At 35.8% G+C, this 22272-nt stretch overlaps 4 protein-coding genes across 4 annotated transcripts; 2 read left to right on the forward strand and 2 right to left on the reverse strand.

Annotated features, from left to right (window-relative positions):
- Positions 1-53: 53 nt before the first annotated feature.
- CLUP02_09315 (uncharacterized protein) lies at positions 54-2007 on the reverse strand (the record flags this gene model as incomplete). Its single annotated transcript, XM_049288294.1, has 7 exons — positions 54-106; positions 173-520; positions 588-965; positions 1025-1337; positions 1400-1712; positions 1774-1808; positions 1951-2007. The coding sequence occupies 7 exons, from the start codon at positions 2005-2007 to the stop codon at positions 54-56; spliced, it is 1497 nt and encodes a 498-aa protein (XP_049145438.1).
- Positions 2008-2061: 54 nt separating this feature from the next.
- Positions 2062-2447, reverse strand: CLUP02_09316 (uncharacterized protein; the record flags this gene model as incomplete). Its single annotated transcript, XM_049288295.1, has 2 exons — positions 2062-2197; positions 2335-2447. 2 exons carry the CDS (start codon positions 2445-2447, stop codon positions 2062-2064), a joined length of 249 nt encoding a protein of 82 aa, XP_049145439.1.
- An 874-nt stretch (positions 2448-3321) lies between these two features.
- Positions 3322-5670, forward strand: CLUP02_09317 (uncharacterized protein; the record flags this gene model as incomplete). Its single annotated transcript, XM_049288296.1, has 5 exons — positions 3322-3587; positions 3707-4207; positions 4345-4455; positions 4528-4796; positions 4853-5670. The coding sequence occupies 5 exons, from the start codon at positions 3322-3324 to the stop codon at positions 5668-5670; spliced, it is 1965 nt and encodes a 654-aa protein (XP_049145440.1).
- A 475-nt stretch (positions 5671-6145) lies between these two features.
- Positions 6146-22234, forward strand: CLUP02_09318 (uncharacterized protein; the record flags this gene model as incomplete). Its single annotated transcript, XM_049288297.1, has 4 exons — positions 6146-6418; positions 13653-13679; positions 21554-21592; positions 21665-22234. The coding sequence occupies 4 exons, from the start codon at positions 6146-6148 to the stop codon at positions 22232-22234; spliced, it is 909 nt and encodes a 302-aa protein (XP_049145441.1).
- Between the last annotated feature and the right edge of the window lie 38 nt (positions 22235-22272).

A 22272-nucleotide genomic window follows, 5' to 3' on the forward strand; every position in this document is an offset into this window, starting at 1 on the left:
TCTTGCAAATACAAACCTATTGCCAAACTCCAAACTCTTTGCAAAGTTCCGCCTCAAGCATGAATCTGTCTCAAAGCGAGTTCAAAGAGCTGGCTCAGAAGCCATACTGCAGTGTTGTTAGCAACATTCCGGCGAAGGGACTACCGCGAGACTCGAGGAGTCAAGTACTTACCTGAGACCAGCGTGGCAGCGAAACGAACGATGAAAACATGCGCGAATAGTTTCGGCAGGATGGCTCGCTTTCCCAGATGCTCAAGTGCCACACCGATTCCGTCGTTGACCGCTTCATGCCCAGTATTCCGGTTCTCGCCTAAGGGTAAGGACCGAGGCTCATCTTCGTTGATTCCCTCTTGTCCTCTTTGAAGCTTGGCTTCTGGCTTGCCATTTATCTCATCGAGTAGGTGAAGAAGCCGGGTTTTGTTCTCGAAAGACGACAGCTCAATGATCTGTCGTGGGCGTAGGCTAAAAAAACAATCTTTCAATGCGGGTACGTCACTGAAATATGTGCTGGATCCATTTCCTAAGCTTTGTTTGTTATCATCGAACTTGCAAAGCATCGATTCCATGCGATCTATCTTAATCGTAACTTGTAAGTCGAGATGTAAGGGAAGACCAGCGGTAGATCATCTCAGTCAGATCAGAATACGAGCATTTTGTCGTTTCATGAAGCTCGTCTAGACCGTCGATGAAAAGGCAAAAGCGGTAGTTCTGACTTATGTCGCTCCCTCGAAAGAGTCGGTCAAGATCTTGTAAGGCTTGGGACGGCGAAATGTGCATTCGTTCACCGGCGGGCCAAGAGGATGTGTACACCGTCTCCCAGAACGAGGGAAGGTCATGGGGTGTGAGATCAGGATGAGCTGAGAGAACTTCATGGAGCAGCCCGAGATATAAGCCGGAGATGGACCTTTGCCGCTCGCTCCCAGAGTTCCAGAACGTGAACTTGGCACAAACCAGAGTCTTATCGCCTGCAGATATCCTTGTCAGATTGCTATTGCGTTCAAGCCTTTGAGAAAGGACAACTCACCTGCCCAAGTATCAAGCCGCTTTCGGCTCTCACCATGGTTGATTATCTTCTTCATCACAGTCGACTTTCCAGCTCCGAGCTTAGCCGAGAAGTAAAACACCCCGCTGCCTGAAGATAGCCACCGCGTAAGCTTCTGTCGGATGTGTCGGCGCTCTTCGCAAGTGGCAAGGCATTTTGATGACGGAATCTGATATGGGCCATGTGGGATTTCTCTGGCAAGCAGTGGGAAGTCATCCCCGTCAACTCCTGTACAGATCACAAGCGCGTTGTCTTCCGCCAGAGCGGAAGTAGCGTCGGCCTTGAGGTTTGTTTCCTTCATCATTTCAGTCCCGCTGTCGGATAAAGCTCATTTGGGCGACCATTCGGGCAGTCGACGTTACATTTTTCCTCAAAATCATCGGCCAATATCCACCGAAACGTCTTTTCATGCGCGTCGCAAATCGTGTCATAGCAGTAGTACATGGTGTCGAATTCAAGTGCTCTGAGAATAGACCTCTGAGCAAGGTGTTTAAGCGAACGTTGGGGTATGAGTAAAAGCTTCTGGATATCGCCTTTGATAGAGTCTCGCAGGCTGCAGACGTCGCTAATAGTTTGTAGACTCTCGATAGAGCCTTTGATCTCTTGCAGCCGAGAAAAGTTGTCTTTTTCGTTTCCTACCAAGATGTTGAGTCTTGAGACGATTCTTTCACTATTCATAAAATTTAGCAGAGGTGAATTGTCTATGTGTACATGCAGAAGGGATGACAAACCTTGTGATATACGTGAGTTGAGGACCGATTTGGCTCTGGTAGGAGTTGAGTTTGAATTGTAATCATCTCAAATCACTTTGATATTTGACGCCTTTCAAACGACTTGATTGCATGTATTCCGGAAAACGGCTTTTTGGATCGTATGCCATCAATGAGCGTAAAAATATCCTCACAAACTTTGCAGCAGTATTTTGCTAATGCGCAGAGGACCTTCTCGCCGTCATCGAGTTCCATGGGATCCGGGGTCCGGAGATTGTTCGCGAAACGACGCATTTGCTCAGCAAATCTCTACAGGTTGGCAGCTTCTTCAGTGAGACCTGATGAGGATTTGTAGACTATTTTGGCTTCGTTAAGGCCTTTAAGGCCAAAATCGACAAAGGCCAAAATGTTTGCCATCAGCCCGATGGCTGTCAGTGGATCCATCCTGTGTCGCGGGTAGCAACTTAAGACACTGCTGTGGTACGATGCAAAGTGGTGATCTTATTCTTGGCGTAACCGTTTTCTGGGAATGACTTCGCAAAAAGGACACTTGTCTGGGCTTATATCTATTAATTGGGCTACATGTTGATGCTGTCGGATCGAAGCAATGCTTGAATCAACGTTGACCAGCAATAATTAATGGCCTCGGCCGGGTTTTCTGGCGTAACCGTAAGCAAGCCAGTACAATGATACATGAAACAACATCGTCTTTTTCGATGGTGTAATGATTAGACAACTAGAGCCTACGATGTTCAATCGTGTGCCACTTTGTTCGAAAAACAAAAAGAGAAAAAGAAAGAAAGAAAAGTTCCGGGCTCTGGAACGTGCTGCGGATTCCACTCAGAGGTCTTCTCAAACACGGCAGCTGACAATTTACGTCATTTCAGATGTACGACTGGCTTTCTAGCATGACCGAATATCAAGTATCGCATCTCATTTGCGACGTGCACGAACATCCTTTTTATCCACTTCCGCCCAATTCCTGGGTAAGCTTGATGATCTGAGAAATGGTTCACATTATGAGATGCTTGTGATCCTACCTCGTAAGGTACCTTGCGGTGTGTTGACTGGCGGTGACCCAGAGCTTAGACAATTCCATCAAGCCTTTCAAGAGCTTCGGGGTTGGCTGGCACGGCTGGCAATAAGACTTCCCTGCTACTGCATCCTTCGGCTTATTCAATGCGACGTTGCGATTGCGCTGGTGATGTGAGCTGCTCTCTGACTGGCCCAGCAATCATTGAATCGACAAGAAGGCGACCTGCTAGCCTCATCACACCGCGGTAAAAAGGCTTCCGTGCAGTTGATCAGCCTTGATTTAGTGGATCGCGTTCCTCTCAGAGTTTAGTGATGGAGCGTTAGTCTGGCCTAGCTCGAGAATCTAAGCCACCGCAGACCCCTGCACCGTTGGATCGGACATTAAACACTCGGCTGTGTCGGCGGCGTCGACCCCGTCCGCAATCTCGCTGGGAACAGATTAATGTCTCTCTGGCCCCCCCGACTCATCGACCCCGTGTCCGTACGCCAAATCAATTCTTTTCACCCCGTGTCCGTAGCGATGCTGCTTCTTCCATGACCGTTTGGCTAACCACACCGAGGACTCCGAACCGCCTAGCCCCCTTCCCTTCCCTTTCCCCTCCTCCGTGTTGCGCCGCCGCCGCCGCCGCCCCTCCGTCAGCACGTATCCCGTTGTGCGTCTGCGTCATGGAGTCTCGCCAACGCAGTCCAACCCCGCTTTTGAAGACGTGTCGTACATGCGCCCACGCCAAAATCAAGTGCGATCGTTCCCAGGACTCCAACGTCTGCGATAGATGCCTCCGGCTGGGCAAAGATTGCACGTATGCTGTGGCCCGCGGGAGGAAGCCGCCCGGGCCGCGTTCCAGGTAGTTCTCACAAGTTTCCTTGTCCAACGTCGGGTGGTTGCCGCCGAAAACTGACGCGAGAGACGGCGCAAAAGGTCCAACAAGTTGCAGGTTCCGGAGAGGCCGGCCCAACCCGCCCAACCTGTGACCGAAAGTCCTTCCGCCTCTGAAAGCCTTACGCCCGATCAAACCCGGACTCCTCCGCAGCTTGCTGCCTCGTCTGGCAGTTCATCCACTCAACATCCCCGAGCCGGTGATGCCGGTCCAGCCGGTCGTAGCCTTGGCACCGGCGTTCATGACCCATTCGAGGCCGGCCAGCTTTCTATCGACAAAGGCCAGGAGCTCCTTGAGAGGTTTCGTACCAAGTTGACACCTCATTTTCCATTCATCATCATCCCAGCATCAGAAAATGTGAGCTCTTTGAGGCAGTCAAGGCCAGCCTTGCTGCTCGGCCTTCTCGCTGTTTCGTCATACGATGATGTCCGCCTGCAGCGAGCACTGGGTCAGATGTTTAACGACCTCATCGCGGTCCGCTTGGTGAAGGGTGATTTTGCCTGCCTTGACGTACTCCAGGGCCTCCTCGTCCATCTCGCCTGGTAATGCGAATCCACACTAACCCTCCATGTCCCTGGCACTAACCTCGTCACAGGGCCCACTTCCAACCAAGGCCGAAGAGATACTCACAGCATCTTCATCTAGCTACGAGCATAGTGTCTGATCTGCGTTTCGATAGGCCAAAGAACCCGAAACGTTGGAACGTTGAGGGCATGAGCACTTCACAAGACTATGTCGACTCTTTAGATGAACGTAGGACGTTTCTTGGGACGTATTATCTCTCATCTTGGTATGTCTGTCAAGTCGACGGTTCCCGCAGGCTGTGATGCTGGGCCCCCAGCTAATATTCAAACCCTCGTAGCACGAGTATCGTGCTTCAGAAGCTTCGCATAGTTACTCTTTCGAGTTACATCACCGAAACTGCTGAGAAGCTAGCGGAGATCTCTGAGTACCCCACTGATCAGTACCTTCCGTACATCATCAGCCTACAGCGGTTAGCCGAAGACATTGATGACATTGTGAAGAACGAGTCGACATTAGATCCTATGCAGATTCAAGCTGCGGTATCAGAAGCTAAGGAAAGGGTCGACGTGTTTAAGAGCGGGCTGACCTTCGCTCTTGGCGATTGTCGTAAGTTGAATGCCCGTGTATACAAGCCCGAGTAGACTCCTAACCATTCATCGTAGCAATCTTGGTGCCCCAATTACACACAATCCAGCTCTGCCTGAACCAGCTGTCTCTACCAGAGACACCGTTTGGTCTCAACAACCCGCAAAACGCCCCAATGCAGCGGTTCATCGCAGGTTTATCCGAGAGCATAGTATCGGCCAAATCGCTCGTTAGCGTCCTCCTCCATACACCTCATGGACAAGAGGTCTACTTCCCAAACATAGTCTGGGTAATGCTGCATTGTGGCTTCACTCTAGCCGCACGGCTGGATCTGCTAGCTGCGGATCCCCGGGTAGGGTTCATGGCGGAGCACTTGAGGCAGTTTGCAGACATTGCACACACCATTCGCCAGGTCGTGCTCAGGCTCGACGCTGCAAGCTCACCAGACCTTGATGACAGAGGCGACCGCGACAGTTTCTACCACTTTGCGATTCGTGCAAAACGGGTCGAGAAGTTTTACCTCCATGCTCAGAGTCAGGCTGCTGCTCAGCAACAAGCACAAGCCCAGCAGCAAGAAATTTCGCCCCATAGTATCCATGCCAGCCTGCCAACGTCTACTGCAGGGTTTACGACCATGGGAACACCAAGCTCGGATTTTTCGAATCAAAACGCAAGCCTAGATTACACAGTCGCGTCTTCCATATTCTCGCAGAACATGGTGCCGTCGGCGGGAAATGTCGCGTACCCGGACTTTTCAATGGCCAACACCGCCACACTAGTCTCGAACCCCGATTTCGTCATGGATACCCTCTCTTTCTTACCAGATTCTTTCATTCCTTTCAGAGGCTGGGGCAATGGTATGGGCAACGAACACAGTGGCGGAGCGCAGTTTTAGTGCGATCCTATTGAAAATGCGAGGAAGCGGCAGCAATTTAATGGCTTTGAGTCCACGGTTGTGGCGGGGTCGGACACGGACTCGGAGTCGGATTTTGGACATCCTACCCCTTTTAGCTGTCGGAATTAATGACTGTCGGAGCGAGCAGCATTCTTGCAGGCGGAAGAAAACTAGTGTCAGTCAGTCCACGTGATCTTGAATAGAGGATCGGTGTATCTTCAGTCGTTGCTTCAACAATACTGCCTGAAATCGGTAGGCTAGAGACGTGCTGCGTGCGCGGCCTCCGTGTCCGTAGTCGAGTTGGTAATAGTCTACCTGCTGCAACAAGGACAGCGGACGAGAGGCATTGAAGAATGGTATATAACAAATCTGAAGTCCGCTGTGTAGATGGGGTCGAAATCCATCATCGCCATCTCATACCGAAACAGCTTCGTGCCTCATATAATACGTGCATCATCTACATCATTCCCTCATCATGCGTCAAAACATATTGTCTGTTGCTTCGGCAGTGGCTTCATTGTCTTTTCTTCCGATAACTCTTGCAGGAAACCCAGTTTATCAGCCATGCCCTCTCTTGAAAGCTTACTATCATATGCCGACCATCGACAAGAACGCTGAAGCTGTCAAATCCTTCACCAAAAGCTTTACGGGGTTGTTCGACCAGCTTGTGAAAGCGGGCGGCTCCGAAGACTTTAGTGAGATCGCACCCAACACCACTTCTTTTTCAGTGGTCTTGTTCTCGGGCTCTGTTAGTATCCTTATTATAAGGTAATTAGTTCGAACCGTAGTTAACGAAGAGATTAATTAAACTATATAAATATCTGCGTAAGTATAAAAAGGAGGTTCTAACCATAAGTTAGGCTAGCTACGATAATCGTAAATAGGGCCCCTAATTAGCCCCTATATAGTCGGCTATATACCGCAGTCGAATTAGACTTCTAATCCGATACTAATTTTCTCTTTTTTTTATCGATTTAACTACTACGGTTAGAGGTATAATTTAACCTCGGGCCCGTTTACTAAGTCGTCTCTTTTTCCCCCTTTTCTCTATTCTTTTTATATAACCTATCCCTCTATTCGTACGGTAACTTTTCCGCTACTTACGAATTACTCTAATCCCTTATTTAGTACTACTTTTATAAAAGTGTTTACGAGGTTATTTTTATTATTAATTTAACGGATCTCGAGTATCTCGCGCCTTTTGTACGATTACCTAAGGGCTATAATATTAATTATAAGCCTCTTTTCTTTCGTCGTTCCTAATTTAATAAGGTATTTATATAGCGAATAGGAATCGGTATAAATAACCGTTAGAATAGGTAAAAGGCTAATTCGATTAGTAATCTTCTTTAGCGTTATTAAAATCGCGTGGGAGAGGTTAACGCCGTTAATTATACTATAGACCTTTAATACTAGTACACTTCACGTTACCTACTTATTTTTAATTAACGAGTAATAGATTATATTACTATATATAGTAAATTCGCTCTCGCTTATACTCTCGTTAGCTAGGATAATAATATACCCTAATTACGAAATAAGGTCGTTATTATTTATAAATAACCTATTAACGAAGACGTAGAGCTTACTAGTCGTAAGGTCGATTAGGTAGTAGATAAGACCTCGATCGAGATTCGTTTATTACTACTTAAGCCGCTTATTAAGTACCTCGACGTCTCGTTAGGTTAAATCTATAGCTTACGCTACCTTAGCGTAGTTAAAAGTTACTTCGGGCTAATAAATACTCGTAATATATACCCCTTATATAAGCTTAGTTTTATACTACTTCTTAATATCGGTTATGTTCGGGTCGACGAGGTTAATCTTCTCGCTCTACCCCTTTTATTAAAAAACGACGGTTTCCCCTTTAATTATAAAAATCCCGCCGTTAAATACTAGGGGGGTATTTATTATAAGGACCTCTTTTAGCTTCGCTACGAAGCCCGCTTTTTAAAGCTCCTTATCCTCCTTTTTTATAAAGTTAATATTAAATAGACCTAATATATCGTCGGTCTATATTCCGACGATCCTAAATTAGTCGCCTTCGTACTCCGCGACTAATAAGTATAGGTCGTACGTAAAGGTAACTATTAATAGTTAATTAATATGAAAATCGTAGTAAGTAGCTTACTAATAGGTACCCGATTCTGCGAGCCTATATAGTAGCTTAAGTACTTTAATAATCGTGCCTTCTAAGTACTTACTAGCTATTTCCTTCGGTAGATAGGCTAGGATTTTTCTTATGAGCCCTATAGCCGATTGGGTATATACCTAGGTAATATCACGGCTCTAAATCTCGTATCCCTTCTTCCGTAATAATACTATTAGTGCTATTATTAATCGTTAGTTATAGCGCTATATAGTGGGCGATTATATAAGTAGCGTCGCCTTTTCGACGTCGCCGTACCCCTAAATTACGTATCTAGACTTCTCGTATAATTAGGGTATTCCTTTTTTTTTAATTTTACGAACTATTCGCGATTTAAATATGCGGAGGTTTATATGCTTTTTTAGATCGTAGAGGATAAATCGATAGACCCCTCGATCGCGCAAAGTATTTACTTCGATAAGATCTAATCCCTTATACGGCTTTTTAATAATTATAATTACGCCTTCCTTACGTAGTTTAATTACTAGCTCGAAATCGGCTTTCTCTTTTACTATATAAAAGGTATTAATTACCTCGTCGTTAGTAATAAATTACCGCGTTAGTACTTACTATCGTAGTCTCCCGCGACGTATTAGTGCCCTTTTAGTAATTTCCTCTTTCTTATCGTCTATTAATACTATTACGACGATTTCGTTAAGGATAATTTCCTATGCCTCTGCTGCGGGTTATATAGCTTCCCCTAGCTCTTTTTCTTTTTATAAGCTAGAAATTACCTCGATAGGATCTATATAATATAGTCTAACTACTATAATTAATACCTCGAGTAGCTAGTCGCGATCTCTCGTAACTACGTAAGAACGCTCGTTAATAAAAATTAATTTATATAGCCTAGCCTATTATTAAGTAATTTCGCGCTATACTTGTATATCCGAATTTAGGGGTATATCTAAATTAACCCTTATATTAGGCCTATTATGCGTAGTAATTACTTTATTAACTTACTTTCTTATGCTTACCTCGCGCAGTGCCCGTATTACTTTTTTAACTACTTAAGCTCGCTAGCTTATATTTAGCGACGGTAGCAAGGCTAAGGTCGTTCTTAAATATACTCTAAATACTAAAAGCGTCGGTATAAGCCCGTTAGGCCCTATAGTATCGTTATAGTATTTAAGTACTATCTAGAGGTATTTATTGTTATTAAAATCGGGATTTTCCTTTTTAATAATTTTAAACGCTCTTTTTAACTATTAGTGCGCCCTTTTTACCTTTCTAATACTATAATGCGCTTCGACGGGCACGACTTTTAACTATATACCGTAGGCCGTCGCATTTTTTTTAAATTTTACTAACTTAAAACTAGTACTAGCGTCGGTTCTAATACCGTCTAGCGGTCCTTAGTATATATTAATCTAGCTTTTTTGTAGAGCTATTTATACTATTTTTACTTATAGGTCCCGTAAGAATTGCCCTGCTTAGAATAATATAGCCTCGTCGATTATATATAGGACCGGTCGACTATTTAAGTAGAAGATATCGACGACGATTTCCTAATTAAAGTTAAGCTTATTACGCAATTTAAATTTAAATCTGCGTGGGCTCTGCGCATTTATTTAGTATTAGTAATATACTTTTGTTAACTACTCTAGCGCCCCTATTTCGATATTATTATTACTTAAATACTTTAGGAGGTTATATAGCCTCGCGACCGACGGGTAGCTAAATCTTTAATATAGTTATCTAAGCTTACTTTCCGTTAGGTAATTAATCGACTTCGTATCGTTAGTAAGCCTTATAAACGCGTACCCCTATTATCGTTCGACTATTTCGAAGTACTTATAGCTAGAGATTCTGTTCCTCGTATTATTAAATATAATATCTAGTCGATCTATATTTTTTAGATATAAGAGAAATGGGGTATTAACGGGTAGGATATAAAAAGTTATCGTTCCGAAGTACGTCTCTATTTTTACCGTACTTAGGGCGACGATTTCTTTACTTAGGCTAAAGCTAATCCTCGTAATGCCCGCTATTAACGTATTAAGCGTTACTAATGCGATTTTCTATAGTGCCTAGAATTGCCCTTTTCTTCTTATTAACTATTACGATGCCCTAGTATCTAGGATAATCCTATAGAAATTATCTAGGCCGTACTTTTCGTTCGTATAGAATGCTTATACAAGCTTAGTATTTAAGTAATCTAGGTAATATAAAAAGGACCCCTCTAGCTACCCCTAGAATTACTTAGCACCCTATCTCTTTTCTTTAGATATTAAGAAAGTAGAATTCTACGCTATTAAATTCGTCCTTTTACTTACCTCTATATCCGTTATCTAAGGGACCTTCCCTTACTATTTATAGATAAAAGCCTACTTATTAAGGGCTTTTATTACTTTTTATTCGTTTAGCCTCGTATATCCTCCCGAGGCTAACGGGGCGAAGAAAGAGTAGTTAATATCGTCGACTTTATTATAATCTAATTCGTTAGTATAGGGGGTGAGATCTTCTTTATTTTCTAAATTTCCTATAGGGTACGGGTACTTTAGGCCGCTAAATTAGCTATTTTCGCTAGGTTCCGTGCCCCCGGATCTGCCCTTATATATAACAAGGAATTAGTTAAATCGATAAGGGCTAGTTTTACTATCTACTACCCTCGATTTTCTATATTATTCGTACGATTTAGTACGCTCTTTTTCGGAGTAGTTACTTAACTAATATCTATCCTTTTTATAAATAAAACACTACTTCTTTTATTACCCTGCTCGCGAGTTAAATCTCTGCCTATTTAACGAATCTGGGATTCCCTATTAGTAATTGCCGTACCTAGCTTCCTTTCCTTTCTTATTATACGTTCGGTTAACCTAATACTATTAGTAAGGGCCGTCGTATGCTTAGAGGTAAGTTTAGCGCGGCATTTTTACTTTAATATTAAAGCTAGATCTTAGCCTCGAGTAGAGCGTCTCGTAGTCTTTAGGTACTTAGTATAAAGTTATTTTTGCCTTTAGAACGCGCTAGACTGCGGTATAAAGATATCCGACTTTCCGCTCGTTAGTCCCCTTATTTAGCTAGGTTTTTACTAGCTTATTAATTCGATCGATGAGCTCTTCGAGGATTTTTACTCGTAATTTGCCCTCTATTATCCTAGCTATAGATATAAAAGAAATCGCTCGTAGCTTAAATAGGAGCTCTAGGTTCTTATTATAGGTCTCGAAGCGGCTTCGGATTGCGTTAATTATACTAAAAAAGTCGTTTCGATCGAGATTACGTACTACTTCGTAGTAGTAATTAAAGGCTTTACCTATAAGTACGATATTAACTACCGAATAGTACTAGTATTCCCTAATTCTAACTTTTTCGTAATAATCGTAAAACATCGTTAGGGTTTCTTATAAGACCTTATACTTCCCCCCAGAGTATAATTTCTCTTTCGGGAAGATCTTTTTAAGGTTTATAAACTACCTCGTATTTACTACTAGATTTTTGGTATTTATATGCGATCCCTGCGTCGCTGCGTACTATTAGTAACTTCGGGTAGTCTACCTCCTTTCTTATTAGCTAATTAGTACTAAATTTCGTATTAGTAATAGCGACGAGCTATAGATCGAAATAGGCAGAATTATTAATTATCGTACTTCTAGTACTATATTTTGCTTCTATATATCCTTTTGTAACGATAGATTGCTATTAGTAATTATAAGAAGGAAATCTAGGTCGTTTACCCTTTTTCTAAATTCGTTAAAGCGATTGTACGCCCTGTTAACTTATACCTAGGTCTATGTTACGAATTCCTCCTCCGTAATCGTCGCTACTAGGATTTCGTAAGGTTCTCGCGATTATAATTACGCTAGTAGTACCCCTCGCTTATAAAGGAATTTATTAACCGCTTTTACAATTCCTAGGCTTGCGCTTACGAACTATTTATTTAGCTAATAGCTAAGGTCGTTTACGATCCTATAGAATAGGGGTTACCCCTATAGCCCCTTTTTCTTATAGACCTTAGTTAAATAGATTAATACTACGTTAATTTGCTCGCCGTTAGGCTGATCCGCGATTCTATATATCCACGTCCCCTAATAATCCGGGTTAATATTTACTTACTTATAAGGGATTGGGATTCTATTTAGGATCGGGTTTTGTCCTCTTTTTCTTTACCCTAACTTACTAAAGGTCGTACTCTAGCTTATACCCGTATTAGCGGTCGCTAGCGTATTTAATTTTAATAAGGATATATCTAATCCGCGCGCTAGTTATAATAAATCCGTGCTTTCGCTACTTAACGAATTTATCGGGGTCTAAGAGATTCCCGCTTCTTTTTACTATCTCGCTACTACTCTCGTTTTTATTATTTTTAGTAATTATTATTACCTTTCTAGATCGCTAGCTATCGTACTTACTAAGATCCTCCTTTTTATTTAGTATAAAAGGGTAGGTTCTAGTAATTCTTTTTAATAATAGTAGCGGTAGACGTTTATATTACCGTAATAAGATATAATAATTAGTCTCGGGATTTTTATTAATTACCGATTTCTTAAAATTAGTAATCTTACGCCGTGAGCTAGTATAAAAAAAAGCCCTTTAGCGGCCCTCTAAAGGATTCTTTTTTTTTCCCTTAGATCCTCGTCTTTTTAGCTTTTTTTTAAGCTAATAGTAACTCTAGCGGGAGGTCATAGGACTATTTTAAAGTAGCTACTTTCTTCTTAAGTTAATCTCCGAGATCTATAATACTCTTAACTTAATATTATTAAGACTTCTAAATCCCCTCCTCCCTCGTTAAACCGTCCCCTATACTATATTCTTAAGTAATACCCGGGGGGTAGTTAAGGGAGCTACGAAGAGGTCGTTTAGATTACGGGCTTAAGGGCGTACTTATAAGATCCCTATAATAATAGACTTTTCTATATACCGTAGATCTCTTAGCTTAATAACTCCTATAGGGTTACTTTCGTTACTAAGTAAGAATGTCTATATTTAGAGATCCCCTTTTTTAATTGCGTAGTGCTTTTTTATATTATATTATTAAGCCCGTTCGTCGTGCTAGTTAATTAAGTAGGTAGTCGTCGTATAGGGAATTCCTTTTACTAATTTAGCTAGTTAATTTCTAATTGCGGGCCGGCCGCGGGGAAGTTATTTAGTAAAAAAAGCTACTTAAGGCGACGGCGAAATACTAATTACCTAAGCGGTTCTATTAACTAGCGTAGTTTAATATAGTAAATATCGACCTCTCGTAAGTAGTAAAGGGCTATGATTACTTAATTCCGTGCGGTATTTAAGAATCGCCTCTTTTTTTATCTACTTCCGTAAGGTTAATTAGTACGAATCTCTTATCCCGTGCGGTATTAAGAAGTCGTCTCTTTTACGTAACGAGATACCTTACCGATCTACGATAATAAAATTTAATTACTAATTAGTATTAGTATCCCTATTATAGAGTAGTTAGTTCGAACTATAGTTAACGAAGAGATTAATTAAACTATATAAATATCTACGTAAGTATAAAAAGGAGGTTCTAACCGTAAGTTAGGCTAGTTACGATAATCGTAAATAAGGCCCCTAATTAGCCCCTGCGTAGTTGGCTATATGCCGCGGTTAAATTAGACTTCTAATCCGATAGGCTTAGATAGGGCAGAAGAGGATCCCGTGTTTTTTAAGTATTATTACGCAGCCCCCGAAGCCCCGCAGAACTCGACACTAGATTCTAATACGGTATTTTCTCTAGGTACTCTAACTTAACTATTTACCGTCTACGTATGGCTTATCGAGGTTAAAGACGAGTAATAGGGAAAGCCTATTATAGAGTTTCTACTAGAGCTTAAGCATGTTTCTATAGGGGAGATGAAAGTTCAGTGGGATAATATCACTATCGGGTCACTGGTAGGTCAGATGTCTGGGCTGGCAAGAGAATGTGAGTATACTAAGAATATCTTAAAGTATATACGTAGATACTAATCGCTTCTTCTTAGCTTATACTTGTGTCTTAAGTAAGTATTGCGGTCACGATGAGTTCATTGATAATTTCGGTAGTCGACCGCCACTTTTCCTACCTAACACTACGCCTATTATCTTAAACGCTGCTTTCTAGCTTCTCGCCCTGGCATTGGAGGCAAACAAAGTTAAAGGTAGTGAAAACACGACATTCGATAGCATTCTCGCGACTAGTGTTTTTAAACCTCTTAACATGACGAACAGCGGCCTTTTATTATTACTACAGGATGCTAAGGTGTTTGCTCGAGATCTAATCGTTTTAGCTACCGGCGAACTAGCGTATATATCCCACACTATATCTTTTTTATATCTTAGTCGCTTAAGATTAATATCTAGCAGCGCACTCTTAATGATTTCCTCCCCCTCGGATCTTGCGCGTGCAGGCCACGCCATGCTCAACTCTATTAATAAGTATATAACATAGGGAAGAAGCTTATAAAAGCTAACTACTATTAAGGTCTAAAAGATAAATTACTAAAATCTACCCTTCCCTCGAGGTATATTATTAGCGCTCTATATATACCTAAGCTACTCCTTTATTATTTAATCCCCTTTTTTATACTCCTTAAGCTATTTTTTAATTAATAAAGCTTAATTAGCGAGGCTTAATAAGGTACTCCCTCCCCTAAGCTTTGTTTTAAAGCCCGTTTATAATTTATATATATTATATTAATCCTTTAGTTAAAAAGTCCTTAAATATATAATATAAAAATAAGTATAAATAGTACTTATTAATCTAAGTATAAACTCCTTATTTTAAATAATAATTTTATAATTTTATACTTAAATTACTTTTATTTATAAGCCGTTTTTACGACTACTAATATTTAAATAATCGTCGCTTTACTTTTATTTATTAATATTAACCCCTTTTTAAACTATTACGATTCTAAATTCCTTTTTTCTTTTTTATTTATAATTATCTTTTTAATATATAGTCTTTTATTTTTATTAATATTTATACTACTCCCTCGTTATATAAATATTATAATTAATAAATATTTTTTAGATTCTTATTTTTATATACTTCCCGTATTTAAATAAGTCTTTTATAGAGTCGTTCCGTATTTATTACTAACTCGTTTTAATATAAATATAGCTCCTAATTATAAAGTTATTATTATTAGTAATAAAATAGTTATTAGTACTATAAGTATACTTAGTAACGGCGGTAATAGTAATTTATTTCAAAAGCTTAATATCCCCTTTATTTACCCTAACCTCGTATATATATTACTATTTATATATTACTTATATTAATTATTATAAACTTTTATTAAAAAAAAAAAAGTAAATACTAAAAAGCTTAGGGTTAATTAGGTACGCCCGCTCCCCTACCCCGTTTATATTATATATAAAGTATTTAATTTAAAAACTAAGTATTATAATTAGCTAAGTTAATAATTTATAGCCCCTAGTTCGCTCTTTTATTTAATATTTTTTTAAAATCTAGCGTACGTTATATTAAATATATTACATAGAACTATTTTTATAAAAATATAATAAGTACTTAATACGGTTACTATTCTATTACTTTTTTTATATATTATATTAATAATATTTTAAGTCCTTAAGTTTATAAAATTTATAGTCCGAACCTTATAAAGTATTACTCTTATTTTAAATAATAACGTTTATAATTTAAAGGTTTATTACTTTATTATCGTTCTATTATTACTATTACTTAGGTCGTTAATATTATTTTATAGCTCTAATAAACTTACTAAATTACTATTAATAATATATAAAGGGTACTTAAGCGTACTAATAAGGAGGCCTGCTCGACCCTTATTATTAATAATAATAATAATAAAATAGCTATAAGCTCCTCTTACACTACGTTTTTATTTTATAATAACGCTATAATTATATTACTTCGTATTATTTATAACGAGGTACGCTACTTAAATAATATTTTAATTAATATATAGTTACCCCGCTTACGCTCCGTATTTATAATTAATTATTTATAAATTTATTAATAATAAAAAGATTATTTCTTTTATAACGACCCCTAGGATAATAACTAAGGCGGCCTTTTTATATATAAAGATAGTTCTTTTATAAATAAAAATAGTCCTCTTATATATTATAAAAATTAAAAAAACAGTTCGTAATTAATACGTTTATATTACTTAGTTATAACTATATAGCCCCCTTTTTATTATTATTAATAATTAATTCGCTACGTTATTAAGCTTATTAAGAGCTAGGGTGCGCTATTTAATTAAAACTCGTTTTTTATATATATTAATTAACGCTACGTTTTTAATATACTTAGCTAGTTTTTATATATTTTCGTTATTACTATATCCCTTTTATTAAATTAAGTATTATTACTTCCTTTTTAGCCTTTTATATTATATAATACTTTTTATTTTATAAAATAGCTCCCTATTTATATCCTTAATAAATAAGGGCTTTTAAAGGGCTTTTTAATAATATTAATACGGTTTAAGTAAGGATATATAGAATATATTATATATTTTATATTATATTAATATATTTAGTTAATAAATTACCCCTACCGTTCTAATTATTAATTTAATTTTAAATAAGCCTAAATACTTATTAACTAACTTCTAACTAAGACGCTACTTATTAATATTCTTCTTTAATAATAATACTTAGTTACTTACTTTATATAATATATTTATTTTAGTTTTATTAGCTTATTACTTATATATCTTACGTACCTTTTATATAAGGGGTTATAAAGCTTCTTAATTAGCTTATAATTAGGCCGTACGCTCCTTAGCTAAGATATTTTATATATTATTTCGAGCCCCTGTTAAGATTAATATAAAATACGTAAATAAGAACCTAAGTAGGGCCTTAATAAGTACTTTACGAACTACTAAATAATAAGTATTATTATATATAAACTTAGCTAAGTAAAGACGTTATATTTAATTTAATTAGTCCTAAATATAAAAATAATAAAAGTACTAGTCTAAGTATTAGTTTTATTATTCTATTTAACTATTTATTTATAAATAGAACGTAGTATTAAAAGGCCTTTTTATTACTAAAAAGTAATAAAAATAAGTTTAAAACTTATTTATAAATAACGACCCCTTATTAAAAACGATCTTTTTAAGTATTTTAAACTTGATAAAAGAATTTATAAATAAGAAGTTTATAAATCCCTAGGCTATAAGGGTCGTCCTCGTAGTAATATAAACACTATATTTTATAAATTAGTTTATTATAATAAGTACTATGTTATAAAAATACCTCCCGATTAGTATAGTTAATATAAATAAGCTTATAATAAAGTTTAGTAATATTTCTTATTATAGCCTAACTAAAATAAATAAGGAGTATAATAAGCTATATAGCTTATGATAATAAGGCTTTATTTACTAATATACTATATAAATATTAATATAACTTTTTATATCCCTATTTATTTTATTTTAGTAATAATAGCGTTTTAATAATACTATTATCCGTTTTATATTATAATATCCCGCTATAAGTATATTATAATATATTTTAATAATCTTTTTTTTTTAGTTTTTTATATAGTAATACGTAAGCGTAGCTATTATAATATAATAACCCTCTTAAGTTATATACTTAGCTTTATTATTACTTTTTCTTAGCTAAGTAAAGCCGTCGGCTTTTTTTAGTTTATTATTTATTTTTTATAAAAGCGTCTTTTTATTAAGTAGCCCGTAATTAACTTATTATTAATAACCCCTCTTTACTAATTATTATTTTAAGTATTCTTATTATATTAGAATCCTATAAAATAAGTAGCTCGTAATTTATAATTTTAATAATAAGCTTAAGTAGTTCTCTAAATATTATATTATAATTTTAATACCCTAGGCTTATAGCCCCGTTATATTTTTTAAAATACTCTTCAAAATTCTTTTAAGCTAGAGCTTTTAACCTCTTTTATTTATTTCTCTATATTATTACTAGTTCTATTTTTAAAATACTTACTATCCTTTCTATTTAAAAGCCGCTCCCGTAGCTCGTCCTCGTATATTTTATTATTATAATTTTAAAAAGCTTTTATATATTTTTAATATTATAAACATCTTTTTTTATTTTTAATAATAGCTCCTCTATTTTATTATTATTATTACTTTTATTATAATTAAGTCTTTATAATAGTCTATTTATTAAGTTCTTTATATTTAGTTTAAACTTAATTTTAATATTAAATACTACGAGTTTATTTAGTTAGCGTAGCTATTTCTTATTTAGTTTTTTTTTTATATTTAAGAACTATAAATTAAAATAATTTATAAATATTACGACTTAATCTTAGCTATAAATAAAGTAGTATTACTAATTCCTTAGTACGTTTATAATAGCTAGTAGCTCTATATTTTTTATATTATAATAGTTCTCCGTATTTATTAATTTCCTTAATCTATAAATAATTAGGTACTAATTATTTTTTAAATAATTACGTAATTACTAAGCTAATAGCTCGAGCTAAAGCGTTTATTTATAATTATATAAATAGAATAGGGTCGAAATATCGTAGTATTAGCGCGTTAGTAAATACTATTAATAACCTCTTAAATAACTCTATAATAAGTATTAATAGCTCTAACTATCCCGGTTTTACTTTTTTTAATAAGTTTATTAAAAGTGCCGTTATTTTAGCATAGTTATTAATAAATTTATAATAGAACCCCATAAATTTAAAGAACGTTTATATATTTTTAATACTCTTTAAAAATAGTTAATTTATTATAGTTTTAATATACATAGGTTCTATTTTTATGCTTTTATCAAATATAATATACCCTAAGAATCCTATACGTAATATATAGAACTCGTATTTATTACTATTTAAATATAAGTTCTATTATTATAGTTTTTATAATACGCTACGTACGTACTCTTTATATACTACGTAATTATTATTATATATTAAAATATTATCTAAATATATAATATAAACGGTATTAACTAGGCTACTTAAAACGTTATTAATATGCGCTTAAAAAGTCGCGGGCGCGTTAGTTAGCTTAAAAAGTATAATTAAGTATTTAAACTACTTATATTTAGTATAAAAAGCCGTCTTTTACTTATTACCCTTAGCTATATATATATAATAATATACGTTCTTAAGGTTTAGCTTCGTAAAAATAGAAATATTAAATAGTCTATTTAATATCTTTTTAATTAGTAATAGTAGTGTTCTATCTTTTTATATAATTTTATTAATTATTTTATAATTAACGTAAAGTCGTAACTCTCCTACTTTTTTTAAATATAAAAAAAATAGGTACTCTTACTAAGCTTATAAAGGGGCGTATTTAGCCCCTAGCCTCTATTTTTATTGAATAGTTATATAACATCTTAAGCTTATAATTTAATAATAAATAAATAGGTCCTTAGGGAATAAGCGCCGCATTATTTAATTTAATATAATAGTCGTATAATACTCTATTTAATAATAAAATAGCCTTTTTTTTAAGAATAAATTATTAAAATCTTGATAACGTAGCTTCTAATCCTTAGCTATACTTATTAGTATTACGTCGCTATTTATAACTAAGTTAATTATAATATACGTAAGTATTATTAAAACTAAGTCGTTTAATAGCCCCTTTTTTAGGGCGTTTAAGTGAATATATTATTCGTAAATTAGATACTATTACTTTTTTTATTTTTAACCAATTAGTAAGTTAATATTCTCTAGTTAGGGGAAACTAAGGATAAGTATAAGCGCCGTAATATTAGTTATTATAAAGTAATATAGCTATATTTTTATTACGTAGTTATTATTAATAATTTAAAGCCGTAAGTAATAGCTTCTTAGCGTCTCTATTTATTTACCTTCTACGTTTATTAATTATAATAATAAGTAAATTCGTAAATTAGTATTAAAGCTATTAAGTAGCCCAATACTAATTACGTTCCCTTTTATTTTTAAATTAATAAGGATACTTAGCTTCTTTTATATATAATTTAAATATATATAAGTCGGGACGTTTAAATATTACTTTTATTAATCGTTAACTATTTTCTTTATTAAAATAGTATTTAAGCTCGTTATTAGTCCGCGCTACTTAGTTAGGGCGAGGTTTAATTAATAACTAGCGGCCTTATACCCTTTTTAATTATATTTATAATATATAACGCTCGGGTAGTTATTAATAAGGTACCCGGTTTTATTATAATTATAATATTATTAATATTACTCTTATAGTTACGGGTAATCTTTTATAATATAACTAGTCTCTTTATAATTATAATACGTAATATCCTTACTAAGCGAGTTATAACGTATTCTTTACGTACTTAACTTATTAATACCTTAGTATTTTTTTATTAACTCGTTCGAGTTTAAATTAAAATATTACCTAAGGGACGTTCATCAGCTCCTTATTAATAATAAGGATTATTTAATACGTCTTATTAATAATATTAACTATAAATAAGTCCGTAAAAGTTCTATTTATAATATTATTACGAGGTATAGTTCGGGCCGTAGCTTATTTATTAATATAGAGATCCTCTATTCTTTTATTAAAATATATTTTAGTTTTATTTTAAGCTTATTAATATAGCTAACGAACTTATTAACTTTCTTTTTTTAGTTTTATAAAGTATTATTTAGTTATATACTTATTATTATTCCTTAGTTAACGGGATTAAATAGGTTATTTTATAAAAAGGTCTCTAATTCTTTTTATATAACTTAGTTTATTATAAACCCAGGGGTCCTTTAGTAATTAAAAATATAATATATTTAAGAGGTCTTTATACTACTACTTAGGTAGCTAATTATATATATTATTTTATTATAGTTTATTTTTATTTATTAAGCTTATAAGTTAAAATAATAATAATAATTAAAAAAGAAGTTTTATAAATCCCGTATTAATTTATTAATATATAATAAATTAGGGAGAAATAGCGGTCTAAATATAGACGTTTTATTTATAATACTTATTTAAATTAAGAGGGAGTTAGTAAATAGGGGCTTAAGTAGTACGAACTTGTTATTTTATTATTACTCAAGTAGCGCTTTAAATACGGCTTTATTTATTAAACTATCCTTAATTTAAGGGTTTACGTTTTTATTTATATTAAAACTAATATCCGAGGCTATTATAATTAAAATTATAGTTTTTAATACGGGGGCCGGGCTATTTAAAGAGCTTTATAAGCGTTCTAAATCTACTTATTTTTTATATAAATACTTTTTATATATTATAATAAGGATTTCTTTTTTTAATTATTATTCTTATTCTTATAGTTTTACTAACTTATTATTTATCGTTTAGTTTAGGTATTAGCGAGTAAGGGTAAGAAGTTTACTATTTTATTTAAAATTTATTAATACTCTTAATAATATAATCCTTTTATATTACTATTACGTTATTCGTTTTATTATACTTTATTTTTATATTATTTATTAAAAAAGAAGTAATTTTAGGGGGTTTAATAAAAAAGAGTTATTTTTTTATTATTATTATAATACTAACTACGCTCTTTTATTACGTTTCGTTTTTATTAATATTTTAAGCTTTTAACCTAGTCCCTTTTATAAATAAAGATTTTAAATTATTAATAAGTATATAATATAAAAAAGAAGCTTATAAAAGCTAATTATTATTAAGGTTTAAAAAATAAATTATTAAAATCTACCCTTCTCTCGAGGTATATTATTAGCGCTTTATATATACCTCAGCTACTCCTTTATTACTTAGTCCCCCTTTTTATACCCCCTAAGCTATCCCTTAACTAACGAGGCCTGACCGGCGAGGCCTAATAAACTCTCGTCTTATACTACTAGCCACCACTCGCCGCTAGCTGCAGCCCGTTGCCGACACATTAAACCTTCGCAACGGCGTCGGTAGGCCTTGGGAGATTTACTACGCTGGTTAATATGCGAACAGCTCCGTTCTCGATGTCTTCACTAAGACTGGTCTAATTAGACACTACGCGAGCTACTTTGGCCTAGCCCCTGACTTCAACGCTGGGTTCGCGATCCTCGCGCACGATACTGAAGCAACCCGCGGCCCGGATCTAAATGTTTACGCCGACATCGTTTCTCTGGCGATTGTAAAGCTCCAAGAGCTCGCCGCTACTGAGGCGACGGCGCGATATGTTGGCACCTTTGAAGGACCTGGGGGCGTTGCCGCTTTCAACACCTCGCGCGACGGGCCTGGGCTGCTTGTCTCGACCTTAACAGCTGGAGAGAATGACCTCCGTGCCCAGATTGCGAATGCTGCAGGCATCAAGTTGGAGGACCTGGACTTCCGTTTGTATCCAAGCAACGTTGGTTCGAATACTCAACACCAGTTTGTGGCGGTTTTCCAGGACAAGAGCGCTCCAGTCGACATGGGCACGCCGACCTGTATTACTTGGCAGGACGTTGACTCTCTGGGGTCAAGTGTGGACGTTCGAGTGGTTTTCACCATTGATGCATCTGGTAAGGCTACCAATGTTACTCTGAAAGGTGGTTTCCTGTCATTAGGTAGATCAGCTTGAGACATGTGATGACTTTGTGGATCCTTCCCGTGGCGATT

The sequence above is a fragment of the Colletotrichum lupini genome, chromosome 4, assembly GCF_023278565.1.
Source record: "Colletotrichum lupini chromosome 4, complete sequence".
NCBI classification, from domain to species: Eukaryota; Fungi; Ascomycota; class Sordariomycetes; order Glomerellales; family Glomerellaceae; genus Colletotrichum; species Colletotrichum lupini.